The sequence below is a fragment of the Dufourea novaeangliae genome, unplaced genomic scaffold (assembly GCF_001272555.1).
Source record: "Dufourea novaeangliae isolate 0120121106 unplaced genomic scaffold, ASM127255v1 scaffold379, whole genome shotgun sequence".
NCBI lineage: Eukaryota > Metazoa > Arthropoda > Insecta > Hymenoptera > Halictidae > Dufourea > Dufourea novaeangliae.
This window is the reverse complement of record NW_015374290.1, coordinates 302,555-318,534: the sequence shown is the minus strand read 5'-3', so window position 1 is coordinate 318,534 and position 15,980 is coordinate 302,555. Positions and strand designations below refer to the sequence as shown.

The 15,980-nt window shown below is 41.6% G+C and overlaps 2 protein-coding genes across 2 annotated transcripts in view; one reads left to right on the top strand and one right to left on the bottom strand.

The window, feature by feature from the left end:
- Positions 1-7,264, top strand: part of LOC107192774 — a 30,408-nt gene extending 23,144 nt beyond the window's left edge. Inside the window, exons 8-18 of the mRNA XM_015582111.1 lie at positions 383-506; positions 1,511-1,627; positions 1,743-1,881; positions 1,976-2,092; positions 2,225-2,386; positions 2,526-2,629; positions 2,980-3,273; positions 3,770-4,014; positions 5,728-5,928; positions 6,061-6,288; positions 6,443-7,264. Of these exons, the coding sequence (XP_015437597.1) occupies positions 383-506; positions 1,511-1,627; positions 1,743-1,881; positions 1,976-2,092; positions 2,225-2,386; positions 2,526-2,629; positions 2,980-3,273; positions 3,770-4,014; positions 5,728-5,928; positions 6,061-6,288; positions 6,443-7,161 (2,450 nt within the window). The 3' untranslated portion in view covers positions 7,162-7,264. The remainder of the gene's footprint in view (positions 1-382; positions 507-1,510; positions 1,628-1,742; positions 1,882-1,975; positions 2,093-2,224; positions 2,387-2,525; positions 2,630-2,979; positions 3,274-3,769; positions 4,015-5,727; positions 5,929-6,060; positions 6,289-6,442) is intronic.
- A 1,496-nt stretch (positions 7,265-8,760) lies between these two features.
- LOC107192782 lies at positions 8,761-14,153 on the bottom strand. The gene is made up of 3 exons (XM_015582119.1): positions 13,808-14,153; positions 8,948-13,721; positions 8,761-8,854 (listed from the first exon to the last, which is right to left on the bottom strand). The coding sequence occupies exons 1-3, from the start codon at positions 13,990-13,992 to the stop codon at positions 8,843-8,845; spliced, it is 4,971 nt and encodes a 1,656-aa protein (XP_015437605.1). The 5' UTR covers positions 13,993-14,153; the 3' UTR covers positions 8,761-8,842.
- Between the last annotated feature and the right edge of the window lie 1,827 nt (positions 14,154-15,980).

The following is a 15,980-nucleotide window of genomic DNA, read 5'->3' as shown; positions in this document are numbered from 1 at the left end:
ATCAGCGCTCTCCTGAATGTTACTTGATACGTTACGTTCTGGATTTATTCCGTTAATCTCGCGACACGTGGAAAGGTCGCCACAGGACAAGATAAAACGACAATAATTAAAGAACTCGAACAAGGAATAGTATGTGTAAACGTTTTCTTTCCTAAAAACTTCTATAAGAAACACACAAATCTGCTTAATCGATACAGAAAAGAACGCGTGAGAACATACAAATCGCGAGTCTATGATTATTGTAAAATTCCATTACTGTTAAATTATCAAAGTGAAAATGCAATCTTGAGAAAGGGGTGAACCCGTGAACGATTATTTAATTAAGCGAGGTACAGGTTGTTTGTTTCCTGGCGAAAAAGATCTTAAAGTTTTCCAATTACAGGCCACGTTATCAGACGGATAGCGATTTTCAGCCCGGAAGGTGAAAAGCTGATAATGAATTGTCCAGGATGTGCAACGACCAGATGGCCCGGGGGACATCCACCTGCGGCTCGAAGGGTTTTCCGGTACGTATTACCACTTCCGTTCCGTTCCGTTCCTGAGCTGCCGTGAGATCTATCATTCGGAACATTGGAATCTGATTATCGCGCTACGTCTCGATTGCGTTAACTCGTTGGTTGAACGGCCAACGCGAATTCAAGCATCGGTACACCGTTATTAGTGGTACACACGCGTTCTCTCTCCACTTTTCCCTTGGCGATTCCGCCGGATCGATCGTTCCACAATAGTTTACTCGAATTTCATTGAACAATTTATGGCAAACGATTGGTCCACAAATAGACGCGTTGCGAATCACTGCCATATATATATATGTACATTGTACATAACACCGATACATGCCAGGGGTGTTTGGATTCGAACTATGCGCATGTATGATCTAATCATTCGCAGCCAGTGTTATCGGTTCTCTATGCTAATAACCGTATTATTCGCGGAGTAAACGTTGTCGCGACACGTCTGGCGTATCTCGAAAGTAGCATGGATCCAGCTGCTACGTGTGAACAGCGATTCCGCACGAGCGTGTAAAATTTCATCACTTCGGTAATTCGCGTAAAGCGGTTGTAAAGGTTCGCCCTTATTAAATGGTGTCTTTACGATACTCCGTATAGTCTGGTCGAACCGACGTGCATGGTAAAAATGTATTCAGAATCACGTTGTCGGCCCGTTTTGAAAAAAAAAATGCGATCGTACTTTTCCTGTTACCGCCGCGCCGTGTAGGTAAGATAGCCAGAAATACTACCTATATAAAAGAACGAACGAACCGTTCCAACGTGGGATAAGAATGCTGAATTTCTGAATTTGCGACGTGGTTGAAATTACAAACTAGGGAAAATTGTTGGAAGAGCAAAAAACATCTCCCCGCTAAGAAGAAAGAGGCGGGGGAATTAACGTTCCCTCGTGGCGTTTCATGCAATTTAAAACGTTCGCCGCAACAACCATCCCATTAAGGGTTTATTACCATTTGAAGATGTCGCGGGAACACTAAAACAGTCGTTCTTCTTGTACACAGGTTACGAGTGGTGACCGTAGCACCTGCGGCTTTCCTTGCGGTTACTTGTATCGCTAGTGTCGGTGTCACTTTGGCGCTCGCGTTTTTGGCGTTCAATCTGCACTTTCGCAGGCACAAGTAAGTTTCATTCGACAGATTCACCGAACGTGAGGCCACTTCCTCGCTATTTCGTCGCGTGTCTCTTTTGCCGAAGATAAAATCTACAAATTGTTTCGTTTCCTTCGACCGATAGGAGTATAAAACTTTCGAGCCCTAGGCTGAATAACATGGCTGCTGTCGGATGCGGTCTCGTCTATGGTGCGGTCATCCTTCTGGGTTTGGATCACGCCACTCTCCCGGACAGCGATGATTATTATCCGGCAGTGTGCACAGTGAGCATTAACTTCCTTCTGCTCGAAATCTAGTCGGATCACGTCAGCCGAACTTCATCGAGGATATATCTATTTATGCCCGATGCAATTTTAGGCGAGAGTGTACCTGTTGTCTGCCGGGTTCTCTTTGGCTTTCGGATCAATGTTCACCAAGACCTATCGCGTGCATCGGATTTTCACGCGAAGCAGAAGCGGCGTCGTCAAGAACAAGGTACTTGTGACACAATAAAACCGAAGGTATAGGTCTTGCAGAAATCTGTGCCGTTGTACACGGCGCTGGCTGTGCAAAGAGCAGTCAACATTCAGCATTACGAAAACAACGATATTCTTTTGCTACTTGCAGCTGCTTCAGGATACCCAACTGATAAGCTTAATATGCGTCCTTCTACTGATAGATGGTCTTGTAGTGACCCTGTGGGTCACTTTCGATCCCATGCAGCGTCATCTGCGCAACTTAACCCTGGAGATTAACCCGCAGGATCGGGGTGTCGTCTATCAACCCCAGGTACCAATACCTACTGAACTTATAACTATTTGGCTAATCTCCCAAAGAGAATTGTAGGGGATACCTTCGTGATCGAATCGATGTCATTAACTTTAACGAAGGTAGTCAATTAATTTATACCCTTTGATTATCGACACAGGTGGAGGTATGTCGTTCGCAACACACGAACAGTTGGTTGGGCGCGCTTTACGTCTACAAGGGCCTGCTGTTGATCGTCGGTGTCTACATGGCCTGGGAGACAAGGTAAAAATACTCGGAGAACTGTTTTTTTCAACGAACCGGAGACCGTTTGATGATTTAACTGTACCCTCCGGACCGAAAATTCGCAACAACAACCGTTTCGGAGAGTTCACGTACGTGGAAGTTCGAATTGGAGAGGCGGGGTCGACACGGAATTGGAGTTTAATGAGGGATGCCATTAGGGCGTTCATTAGCAAAGGTGTTTCCTCTTTTTGCCCGAGAACTGTCATTCGAGTTATTGGCATCGGGCGTTACAGGACAGAGTCAAGGATACAATAACGAAACGTATCGATCCGTCGATATTCTAATACAAATACGACTCTATCGTCGGGTTACTTGTGTACTCGTTTCAGGCACGTAAAGATACCGGCGCTGAACGATTCGCAGTACATTGGCATGAGCGTCTATTTCGTCGTGATCACATCGGGTATCGTGGTGGTGTTGGCTAATTTGATGTCCGATCGCGCGACCTTGGCCTTCGTCACGATAACCGCCCTCATTTTGGCCTCGACGACCGCGACGTTGGCGTTGCTGTTTCTCCCCCAGCTGGCAAATATTCTAGGAGGCGAGAGGGCTGATCCTGTGGTGCAAAGTCTCGGCTTGAAAATCGAATGCAATACAAGGAGATTCATGACCGACGATAGAAAGTAAGTAACCGGTATTTCTACCACGACTCGTTCGTCGATAGAAGCAAGGGGTGGAAATAATGGCGATAAAGGTCCTTCACTTCCAAGCTATTCGTTCGAACGGATTAACCTGGAGACGAAATACTTTATCGGATCCTGGTACCGGAACCCTTCGCGTTATTCCTGCGATACAATGAATCGACTCACCGACGCGAGTTTCATTGAATTCGCTATAAAACGTTGGCTGTTCGGGGAAGTAATATTTAATTTTCCGTGGGAGCTTATTCGTTGTAGAGCATCGAACGGGGGAACGCGTAACAAACAACGATTTTCAGTTCGAAACGAAAGCCAATTAGAATTTAATTCCGCTGTACTCGATCGCAGTAATGTATCGTTCCGCATAAATCCGCCATAGCGTTCTTATGGCCACGATTACATACACCATACAACATACAATGGGCGCGCGATGCACCATTTTCGACGAGTTTAATCGGAATGAAATTTCACGCCGCGACAGCGAGCTCCAGTACCGCGTGGAAGTGCAGAATCGCGTGTACCGTCGTGAAATGGCACAGCTGGAGCTTGAATTGGCCAGATTGGAGAAACAATTGGCACAGGAACCCGTCGGACCATCGCATGCTTCGTCGAGCGCATCGATTCCACAACGCAACCCTAGCATCGGGGGTGGTCTACCTTTGTTATTGCTCAGTGTCCTCCCGCCGGTCATCCCTAGGGCTAGTTGGCCATCCGCCGATCCATCCGGTGAGTGAGATTCCTTCGACACGCACTTGATGTTTCGTTGTGCAAATAACTCCGCGTGACACTCGGACCCGGAGATTGCTTGGCCAGTCATTCTTTTTTTATCCTTCCCTTTGGCATTTTTATGAATTTTATGTTTGCCCGGATATTTGGCGGTATGTACCGAGGCTATACGTAGACGATTCTTCTACCTTGAAATCGCACATTGTCCGTTTCGCGTTGAAACGTCCGACGGAATAGAGAAACTACGACGAGTCACTCGTAGCAAAAAATTGGACCGTGTGCATACGGAAAGAAATATTTTCTGCTGAAGCCACTCGCGTAATTCCTCGTGTTTTGTGTAAATTTGCACGATGAACGAATCTTTATACCAAGGAGAGAAAGAAGGAACGATACATAATTAATATTATTCTCACTTCGTCGTCCTTCGGTCGTTCAGATGTCGAAGAAAGGTGACAAAATTTCGATTATTGCACGTACATACTTATAATAGCTTGAACGATTCAAACGTTTCATGTATATGCTTGTCGTTATACTTGAAGAAAGATACATACTGTTCCCGCGATAGAGGGCACTAGAATAGGATGACCGAACGTTTTAGGAAAGTTTGATATCGTTTTTCGACAAACCTAAATCTTTCGTAATTTTATGAGTTTTGTGCTTCAGGGGAACGCATTCTTGTTCGACGAAGATTGCATGAGTCCTAAACAAACAAAAAAATGTAATGTTTCCAGTTTCCACACGATACACGTACAATGTAGACCCACGCAAATGTCTACTGTTCAACGATCTAGAGCAGCAGTCTGTTAATACTGATCGCGGTGTAATTCAAGTTCGTCAAGCGACTCCGTTTATAATTTTATAACGTTCAATCATGAATTAACTTAAGAACTTAGAACTTTATCGACTGCTACTTGCGATCTCAGATGAAACAGTTCACACGAAATCACTCTAATTGTCACCCAGACGTCGGACCATATTACTAACTCGCAAGAGCCTGCGGACACAGTTCATACATTCCTGACATATTAACTGCCACTCGAGGGAGTAGACTGTATTTGTATCCCTCGAGCCACAAGTCCCCAACCCTTTGACAAGTTCGAACAAGGCCCCGATAGGAGTGTGTAGGTACACGCATCTACATACGTTCAGCTTTGCACGCATTTCGGAATGCAATGAAAAACACATCGAATAGACTTGACGGACAAGCTCGATGGTGGAACGATCGAGTAAACCCAAATAATTTCCAATAGAATTCAGAGGAGAAACGTCATGATACTCTTTGTCGATCCGTACCTGTCTCCCCTTATGGCACCGCTGCACTTACAATCCCGCTGAATCATGATTACCATATGTATGTATACCATCGAGATTGTCCATCGTCAGAAATGATCACTTAGCCGTACACGCAAGGAATCACGCGCATCGTGTAAATATGTATACGAAAGTTTCGTTTAGAAATACATACGCGAAAGTTACGCTCCCACGAGAAAGATGTGCAATTCTCCTCCTTCCTCTTCTATTATAATGTACAATTAACGTGTAGCACCCGCTTTCGCTTCTGCGTTACACGCTTCGATTCGCCGAGTCGCGTCGCGTCGCACCGCACCGTATCGAGGCGAGTGTCAGTAGACACTAGCATCCACCGATCGCGAAACCGACGCGGCAACGGTTCGCAAGATTCCTTGGACTTGGCATTTGTTTATTTCGAATTAGGGATGCGTCGGGGTACCGTAGCGTTTAGCAGTCAACCGGACTTGGAGCCGAACGGTCCCAGGAGGAGTCTCGCGGATATTTACAAGCTTCATCGACGCCGAGAGACGGAAGGGCCGAACCGTTTGGGTGTTTTTCAACGGCTCTTCAGCCTTTTCGGCAGTCGTCCGACGAGTCGAAAAACATCGACCGCGTCGTTCACTGGTAAGAATACAACGAATGTAAATAATAATTCTGAGTGTGGCACAGTACGGACCACCGCGTCGTATACGGAATATCCGCACATATTCTATGATACACGAATTACGGTCGAACAAGTTTATTGTAATCCCGCAGGAGTAGCGTCAGCACTGCGGGTACACATGGGCTACATCGCTGGTCTGGTGCCAGGCACGAAAGCTGCATCTACCTGTCAGGTTAATGCCCAAGGGGCCCGTCCGCCTCATCCCCGATGTGGCTCAGGACCAATAATTAGTATTACTAGCGAAGAAGATCGCAGATTAAGCCTCGGGCTGCGTCGTAAAGAGAGCAGCGAGCCCAGAGTCAATTTTAGCCTACCACCCAGTAAGTGTACGCGCAAGCTGTTCATTTTCGGCGATTATTTTACGATGAAATATACCTACATAGTAGGCACCTATAACGCGAACCGCGAGTAAATCCTGAGAGATGTACGTACGTGCCTATGTACATGCACAAATGGATACGCTTTGATTTGCAGAAGCGAGCACCAGCCAGTCATCCTCGCGGGAAAAGATCCGTGGATCGCCCCGGTTTCCGCATCGAATAGTCCCGGCGAACAGCCTGAACGCCATCGCGTCGGGATCATCGATCGCGAAATCGCAACGATGGCATTCGATGGAAGACGCGAGAAAAACGAAAGCCGCTCAAGTCCCTCGCGGCTCGTCGTGCACTCCTAGCTACGACGTATGGGCCACTCGTGAACTTGGAATTCCATTAAGCGAACTGGGAAACGGTTCTCGAGGCAAAAAGCCTCCGGAATCATTAGCCCTGCCCATTGCCGCGGAGTCTACGGCGATTCCCGATGACGCGAGTCTCGGTAACGATTCGAAGAAGCTCTTTAAAGGATACGATATCCTTGGGACTGACGATCCTACCGTAACAGATCCGAGATTCGCTGGACAAGCATCTTTCTCTTCTACTTCCCCTTCCCCGTCGTCGCCGTCTAACGCTAGGGTATCCGAAGGCATGAACATCGTCGTGTTGTCGTCTCCCAAAACTGAATCCCATTCCGAGTCCGTAACTGATGTAGCCCAACTAGATACAAGTACAAACTTTGTTCGGGAGCCGGACCGTTCTCGACTTCCGAGCCCGAGACCATCGAGCCCTATTGTTCTCGTGACAAATTCGGACGGCCTGGAACAGCCGGATAATTGTGTGAACGCGTCAAGCAAAGATGAGGGATCAACTGCCGTGTAAACTGAAATTTCAAAATGTATATTCCGTTCGTTGGGATATTTTTCTTCCTTTGCTAGTTGACTCATCTGGCCCCTACTCGTAGTAAAAGGAAAGAACGATATGTACCAGCGATACCTAACTATGTAATAAGATGGCACAGAGAAATTATCAAAGAACACGACAGCTAAAAGTATGATCGGTTTTGATTGTAGTATTTTTCTTTTCGTAGGAGTCGTGCAATTCTGCGTACACGCGACAATCTTCTGTATTCGTGTGTACAGGATCAAGCTCAAGTCACGCTAAAGTGCGCCAGACTCAAAAACAAATAATTGCTGTTTAAATTTCATCGTGTGTGTTCCTTAGGAGTTGTGCCAAAAACAAATAGGTATCCAGGACCCGTAAAAGTATACAGCAGATCGACTCTATGGATTAAGGAGGGACCAAAAGCAACAAATTCTTCTCTTCGTTGCCCGAAATTATTTTTAATAAACGATGAAAGTTCGTAAATGTCACTAGCTGATGAGGCCAATCTACGATGAGAGTGCGACAACTCCGTTTACACTTTCATTGTCCGACATCGTTCCGTGTACTTGTACAATCGTAAACTGTGCAAAATCATGAAAACCGAGCTGATAGTACTCTTACAGGTCCAACGTCAAAGTGTTCAGTGCCCTAAAAACCCTTCCTTCAGTACCTGCACTCGATGTAATTACAAATATATTTCCCCGTAACGCAAAATCACGAAAACACGAATGTCGATTTCTTCTGTAAATGTTAAAAGCAAGATATACTGATATTTTGATGCCGACGCGCAGAAGACTATGTATGTATACAACCTATAAATATGTAGATAAGAGCGAAAGAAGCGCAAAACGTTCCCTCGTTTCGTACCTCGAATAATATCGATGTGTCAATCATTGAATCGCTAATTACTAAGCAATAATGTTTGTCGGTGCAATTGAAGATGGTGTAATAAAGATAAATATATATATTCTATGTGATCGTTATCGATGACGCTCTTTCATGTGTTCCATAATCGGATCGCGAGCGCAACCGACACTTGACAACAGGTACATACGCAAATGTCGATCGAAGATAAATTAGAATATTTTATTGTTATCTATCTTTTGGTACAACGATGCATACGAATCGGTAGAGTACAAAAAGTTATATCTTTTTAAAACAGAATTATTTACATTATCTTGCATTTGAAATTGCGGAACTTCGTAGATATGAAGGATACGATAGATACAGGATTACCTACGATCGAGAAACACGAAATGAGCTACAAAATTCGCGGAAAGATCAAAAGTCCAAGCTTCAACGATCTGTGTTACACGATAACTTGGAATACCATTTTGTCTATGATTATGTACTCGTATATATTTACAAGAAGCGTTAAGTTTCGCGTATTCTTTAAGAGAAATTCTAAATACGTAATTAGTACGTATATTAACTCGGGAGACTTATTATTCTATCATAACAGTTCATTCGGACTTGCGAAACGCGATTCTCCTCTCCTTCGCTCTGATTTTATAAAACAACCAACAATCCCTTTCTAATCTGGGATAAAAAAAAGAAGAAAAAGTTCGTTTATCACTTAAATAAAAGGATAAATCACAGATTCGCGTATTTAAGAATGGAAATTCCTACATCTGTACTATGTCGCCTCTGCCGCGAGCAGTCGTAACGACTCCATTAGCTATATGGTCACCTGAAACAGTAAACGATCGATATTAATATAATACTTATTATCAGCCAGAATAACGAGTTCGAGACACGTGTATACGAAAATATCGAGACTTACGCTTATTTTCTCCAATATAGTTTCAGCCGGCTTATCCTTTCGAACGGGTTCCTTCGGACTAGTCTGAACCGATGTCGGTCTGGTCTCCTCTTCGGTCTCGTTTTTCTTTTCCGGGCTCTTCATGGCGTTCCGCGCCTCTATCCTCTTTCGATTCAGGAACGCCATCCCATGAACTCTAAGGTGCTTGTCCACGGCAGCCTTGTCTTCGAAGACAGCCATACAAACGTGACACTGGTTCGCCTCGATGACCTTTCCCTCGACATCGAGATCATCGATACTGTCCGGAGCATAAGAAGTGTTCCGAGCCATATACGCTATGGGATCATCTATTCCGTGGAATGCTTTCAGGTGCATTTGTAAGCTGGGCGCAACCACGAAATTGTCACCGCATTCCAGGCAAATCAAATATCGCCCTCTGATTCTATGAGCGGAGGCGATGTGCTCCCTCAAGTGTGTCATGTTCGAGCACCGTTGATCACACTTTTTACACCTAAAGTTTCCCTCGCTGTCCTCCGCTGTTTGCTGAGTCACGCACAGTCCGACTCCCGCGAAATTTGAATTTCTTCCCTCGGAATACTTTTTCGGAGTCCACCGCCGCCTCCTCTTCGAGTTCGAGGACACGTTCTCCGACTTGCGTTTCCTGTTGCCCAGCAGCACATCCTTGTAGCCACCGTTTATAAATTCCGGCGACATTCGAACCAACATTGGCTTAACCACCGACAATTTACAATTTTCCGAATGCTTTCTCTCGAAATGATTGCTCACAACGGACCATAACGTATTCATCGATTCACCGCACAGAGGACACGAGAAATTTAAGACCGTTTCTTTCGATTTCACCGGACCGTTCAGTGCGAGTCGTTGATAAAATTGCCTACTAGTTTTCTGGGTACGGGAGAACATAAACACTCTTTCTGTTTGCACGGTTTGTTCAGTGTTCGGAGCTCCATCCGATTCAAAGATACACTGAGGTATTTTGGAAAGCGGTGGTGGTTTTAGAAACGGTTCGTTTGTCGGACTTTCCTCGCCAGATGTATCACTGGTTTCACCCATTCCTGTCTCTGTCTGTCGATATCTGTCTTTATCCCCTTCGAGAGATTGCTTATCGTTCAGAGTATCATTTCGATTTGGCGCGTCTCTATTCGTTGGCACAGATGCAAGTATATCTTTTGGAAGGTTTGAAGAACAATCTGCGTCAATCTCTTCAATTTCCAACTTGCTCAACTTCACGTTAGTTATTTTCTTATTCCGTTTACTGCTTCTACTATCCGCAATTTCAATTTTGGTTCCTTGTTTTTCTTCCTCTTCTTCTTCTTCTACTGTAATTTCGACTTTCGGTAAGAAAATCTTACTCGGGGTTTTCGGTTTCTTTATTTCTAATCTCTTCTTGGCAACTGCACGTAACGTTTTGTTCGCAGGTTCGGTCTCATTTCCGTTAATGGATAAGTTCGAGGATCTCGTCGATCGATCAGCGATCGATCTAACGTCAAGTATCTTGGGTAAATTTTTATTCAGATCCGAGAATAGATTTTTCTTAGCTTTAACATCTTTGGGACGTTTCGTGGGTTCTGCCTTCATTAAGAAGTCGTCCGCTTCTTCTTCGGTTCCACGCTCGAATACTTCGGACGTAATAGTCCTGGTGTTTATAATTTTAGGCATGATCGTTCCAACCTCGGAAGGTACCTCGCACGCAACCGTCAATTTATTCGGTTGTGGCATCACAGCCTTCAAGAAAGTTCTCGCCATTTCCGACGGCAAAATGTTCAACAGTACTTGAGGGCTTATGATTTGGTAGAGTTGCGTCAAATGTTCATTCTCCAAGTGAGTCATTATCGGTTTCGCTTCTACATGTATGAACGCGCAGAATGGACACGTGAACCATATTAATCTTTGTACGACCAAATGTTTCTCCATGTGCAACATGTATTCTTCGCAACGTACAATGCATCGGCCGAGCTTGCACAAGGCGAGCCTTATCGGACGTTCGTCGCTTACGTCCGAGTGCTTCTCTGTGCAATGCTTCTGGTATTCCGAATACGTTGGCAAAACGATGTAACATTTCTCACACGCTATCTTATTATGACTGTGCATGATAGCGAAATGTCTGGAGACAGTTTCCATGTCTCTGAAACCGTCTATTTCACAGATCTTGCAACCGAGAACACGTTTCTTTAACGGATGAAAACAACTGGTCCATGTGTGCGCCTCTAGAGATCCGAATACCGTAAATTTACGATAACAGTCTGGACATAAATATGGCTTCTCTTTGTCGTGAAACGTCTGATGAGCCACGAATCGCGTCGAATTTCCTTGATACGTATCGCATTTATGACAAACATGTCTATAACAAGAACAATAAATATCGTTCTTCGTGGACTTGGAGAATCCTGGAATATAAGACTCAGGTTTCCTAGGTTTATTGCACGATTTACACAGCGATTTTTCCCCCGTGGTATTGTACTCGGATTCCCATTCCTCGAGCTGCGGATCCTTCGTGCTTCCGTCATCAATCTTTTCGCTACACTTCTCCATGCAATGTCTCAATACGTGCTGTAAGATATTAACGCTCTTCAAGTTTTCTTTAACTACGTTATCGGGAACAAAGTCCATTACTGTCAATATTTCCTCGTTGAGCTGTTGCAAGTGTTCGTGTCGTTTTTTCAGTTCCGTATACGAAAGATGAAAGAATTCGTTGAGCATCTCATGCTTCGATTTCGTGATCATCGCCGCGGAATCGACGATCGTATAGATTGGCTTCTGCGTATGAAATTTCATGTCGAGATACAAGTTCTCGTCTTCGCCTTTGTGAAACGACAGAGACCCGACCGAATCGTTGCTATTACGCGCCTTAACATCTGCAGCAGATTTGCTACTCGAATTGGCAGCATCGGTCTTTTGTGCGCCCTTTATCGTTAAATTAGATTGTTTCGATTGTACATCGCAACTGGAACTACTTGACAATTCTGACGGAGAGGGTGAAGGTGTTAAAGGAGAGATATCACTCTGAAGAGAGTTCACTCTTTCTGGAGTCGACAAATTTTCTACGTCGGTAGATTTAAGTGGTATTAACGGTGGAATATCGCTCGTAGATTTTAATTGCACTGCTCCTTGTACTTCTTTCATAACTTTGATCACATTAGATCCGTTTTGCAAATGTTTAGTACTACCTAAAGATTGTTTAATAATATACTTTAGCCCATTATGGCATATAATTTTATTCGATAAAGTCTGCGACTTCTTTTTAACCGATTCAATTTGATTCCTTTGGACACTCTTATTTGAATCCTTATCGGATGATTCGCTCCCCGGTGAATGTTGCGACGACATTTTATTCTGCTGGGTTTTTATATCATTTCCGCGGTTTGCATCGGGTAATAGTTGTACTACCTTTTTAGAAGGCACCTCTTCCGCGTTATGAACAGCAATAGCTTTGGAGTCTTGTCCTATAAAAAGAATTTTTTTGTTGGCCACGATGTGAGGTGGCAACTGTTTAATAATTGTATTAATATCAATATGTAGCGTATTATGGAACGTAACATACTTTTGCCCAGAATTAACAGTTACAACAGATGTATTTTGCTTTAATTTATCCAATTTATTTTTACACGCCTCCGATTTCGTTGCAGAGGAGGAGGTATCAGATTGTACCTTAGACAATGGTTCCATGATTAATATATTTTTGTCTGGTGTTACTTTGCTTCCCTTTCTAGTAGTACTGTTTCCAGTAACTAACTTAATTGGCATTGCACCCTTACTAGATCTATGTATTGTATTTTTCATTGATTTTTTATTAGCAGGACTCTTAAGAGAATCTTTTGTATTAAATTTTGGTGTGATCATAGTATTACCATATGACATAATCATATCAGATGATATAGAATTCAATTTTGATGCATTAACTTTTTTAGATTTTTTAATTATCATTTTAGAAATCTGCGGAACAACCAACGAATTCTGACCTGATTTTCCAGAAACTGTAGTCTGCTTTCTCAAAGTATTATTCACTGTAATTTCAGGTTCAAAATGTTTCGATGCAGGCCCACAATCCACAAAAGCAATGTCATTTATGGTGCAAGGAGTGTCTTCATTTTCAATTTCATTTTCATCAGAAATAAATATTGCTGTATCCACAGAGGAAAAGCTTTTCGCTTTACCAATTCTTTCTGTACTATTGATCATTTCAATGTTAGAATGGGTATTATAAAAACTGGACACAGATTGATTATTCAAAATATAAACCCTTTCTTGTATTGGTATTTCTAATTTTTGAAAGTAATGTTGACCTTTGTAATTTTTAAGAATAGACATAACAGGATTTTTATTATCTTCTGTTTCAATCATCTGCCACCAATCATTCTCAATATTTTGAGCTCTTAACCAATCCATTATATGAACCTTTGTTATAAATGTATGTTCCATGAGAGCTTCGCATATTGTATTAATATCAGAATCCCAATTTTGAGATAGGTTTGATGGAACAGGCATTAACATTAGGTCACCCATGTTTACATTTGTAACAGAATGGGCTTTCAGATGTGCAAGGAATTGACATTGATTAAAAAAAAGTGCAACTGCCCCAAGCTTTTGAGTTTTATGCAAGCCTTTGTTTCTTAAATACATACGTTTCTCACGTTCTAACCTTGAACATGCAGAGCATAAAGAGCCTCCTACAGAATCATGTGTACAAACTGTCATAAAGCATTGTTGACACCAGTATCCCAATATCCAACTTTTTCGTGCATGATGGTCCTCCAAACTGCTTCGAAAGTGAAAGCTAGCACAGAATAAAACTTTTCTATTGTAACAAAATTATATGCGAGCTTATTAAAATGGAAATCCTTAATATATTATTCATCTTACCGATCTTTGCATTGTGGACACAAATATAAAGTGTCAGACTCTGTGTCATGTTTCTTCACAGATGGAGGTCGTTCTGGTGGCACATAAGGGGGTGTCTGTATCATAAAAACAGCATTTCTCACTGCTGTATAATACTTAACACCCCACCTACTTTCAAGTCCTCGGTCCTTCCGTAATCTTGGCATGAGATTATGTTTATTACATATCACAGTACCCCAGAGATGTGATCCATTAGTATTTATCCAACATTTATTTGTGAAATTCACAAATAAAAATAAGTCTGATATAACAGAATATGTATGTCTGATACTGCACAACTATGTAGAATATTCAAAGACAGTGAAATACTAATACATCTAGTGATATATTAGGTCCACTACAAGCTATTATCATACACTCTTTCATGACATACAAGGAGTTTGATGTAACATTAAAAATCAGACAACACTATACAAGATTTGTTCACAGAATTCTTAACGAGTTTCACTATTTATAATTCCTGCTCTATATTTATTTTGCACAATGCAATGCATTAATGAAAGTTAACACATTGTTATAAATCACAAAACCACCATATTCAGCCATGATATGTTTTGCTGTTTCCAACTTGTTGGTAAAACAGAACATACAGAGCTGCCATCACGGGAAACGTTGGAAGTAAAGTTGAGCATCTAAAAATGCTTACATATAAAAAGCAACAAATATTTTTGCTTGTAGTCATTCACATAAACTGATTTTCTACATTATGGGACAATGCTTATTACTTAATGTTATTACAATAATTTATGAAAACTATACTCTCTTCATGAATGTTTAACACGACTGTAGACTATTAAACCATGTTGGAGTGTTTATAACCATCTTCCTCAAAGTCCTGTAAACAGAAATGATGTTACATGTAAGAAAATACAACAAGTAGGACTGATATATGATTATTTTGATTGATTTCCATATTACAAATATGTTGCATATATAAAATCTAATTTTCATACATCATAGACCCTATGTTAACTAAATCCCTTTTCATCTTTTAGATTCTAGATAGACAATATGCAAATAGCTGTGTCCTCAACACAAGCTATGATACTAGTTAATATAAACAACAACACTTACAACATGCTTTCATCTTAAAATTAATTAAATGTATCTCATGGAAAACATGGTACTATATAAGATAGAATAAAATGTTTTTACAATTTGAATACTCTCAATCACATAGTACTAACTAGACTTTATAAATGAATAATAGTTTCCCTAAGAAAGAAACACAATTGGTAGAAGGTACAATAAATAACAGTATTATTCCTACTGTTATGCTGAGAACCAATGATTTCACAAATTCTATTCAACTGTATTATTAAGTGCCAATTATTATTGTATTTACTGAACAAAACTTACAATTACTATTAAGCAGTATACGTTACACTTACAAAAACTTTTGACGTACATCTACTCCTGTACATTATTACAATACATTGAATTCCATACTGTTATTACTTGTAACTTATTAAATTTTTATAGTAACGTTGTTTACTGCAGAAATCGGGAGGTTTCTTGAAATTTATATCTTTTCCAACATATACTTTGGTGCCAGGTACATATTTGTTTGGTACCTCTAACCTTTCAGTCCACTTTTCATAGAGAGCGCTAGCTATGAAATGACAAATTCGATATATGTATACTGTATACATATGTATATCGAATATGTATACTAAAGTAGTATCACCGACTAGGTATAGGATAGACCTATCATCTTATGGGACTTCGTGTTTCATGTTCTGAAATACCGATAGTGTAAAAAGTCAGGGATTTTCTGCTGCCCTCTACGTTATGAGAACGGTGAATTTGTGAACTACGTTAAATCTAAGAAGGGACCATGATCGTGAACGGATTCTCTTCCGTCCGTTCGCTATAAAGTAGACGTATTACAAAGGAGTCTTGGGTTCTAATCCCGACGGACCTATATTAGTTTTTCTTCGCGTACAAAAAAGTTATTGCGTTTAATATTGTTTTTATGGATATGTATATGTATTATTATGTACATTTTAGTAAATTATTTTATTATTCCATTGTTATTACAACAGTTTAACAGTGACAACAAACGCATGCATATTTTCAAATCTCGGACTAATAGTATATTTTTATTCTATATTATTACATATAAGTGAGTAAT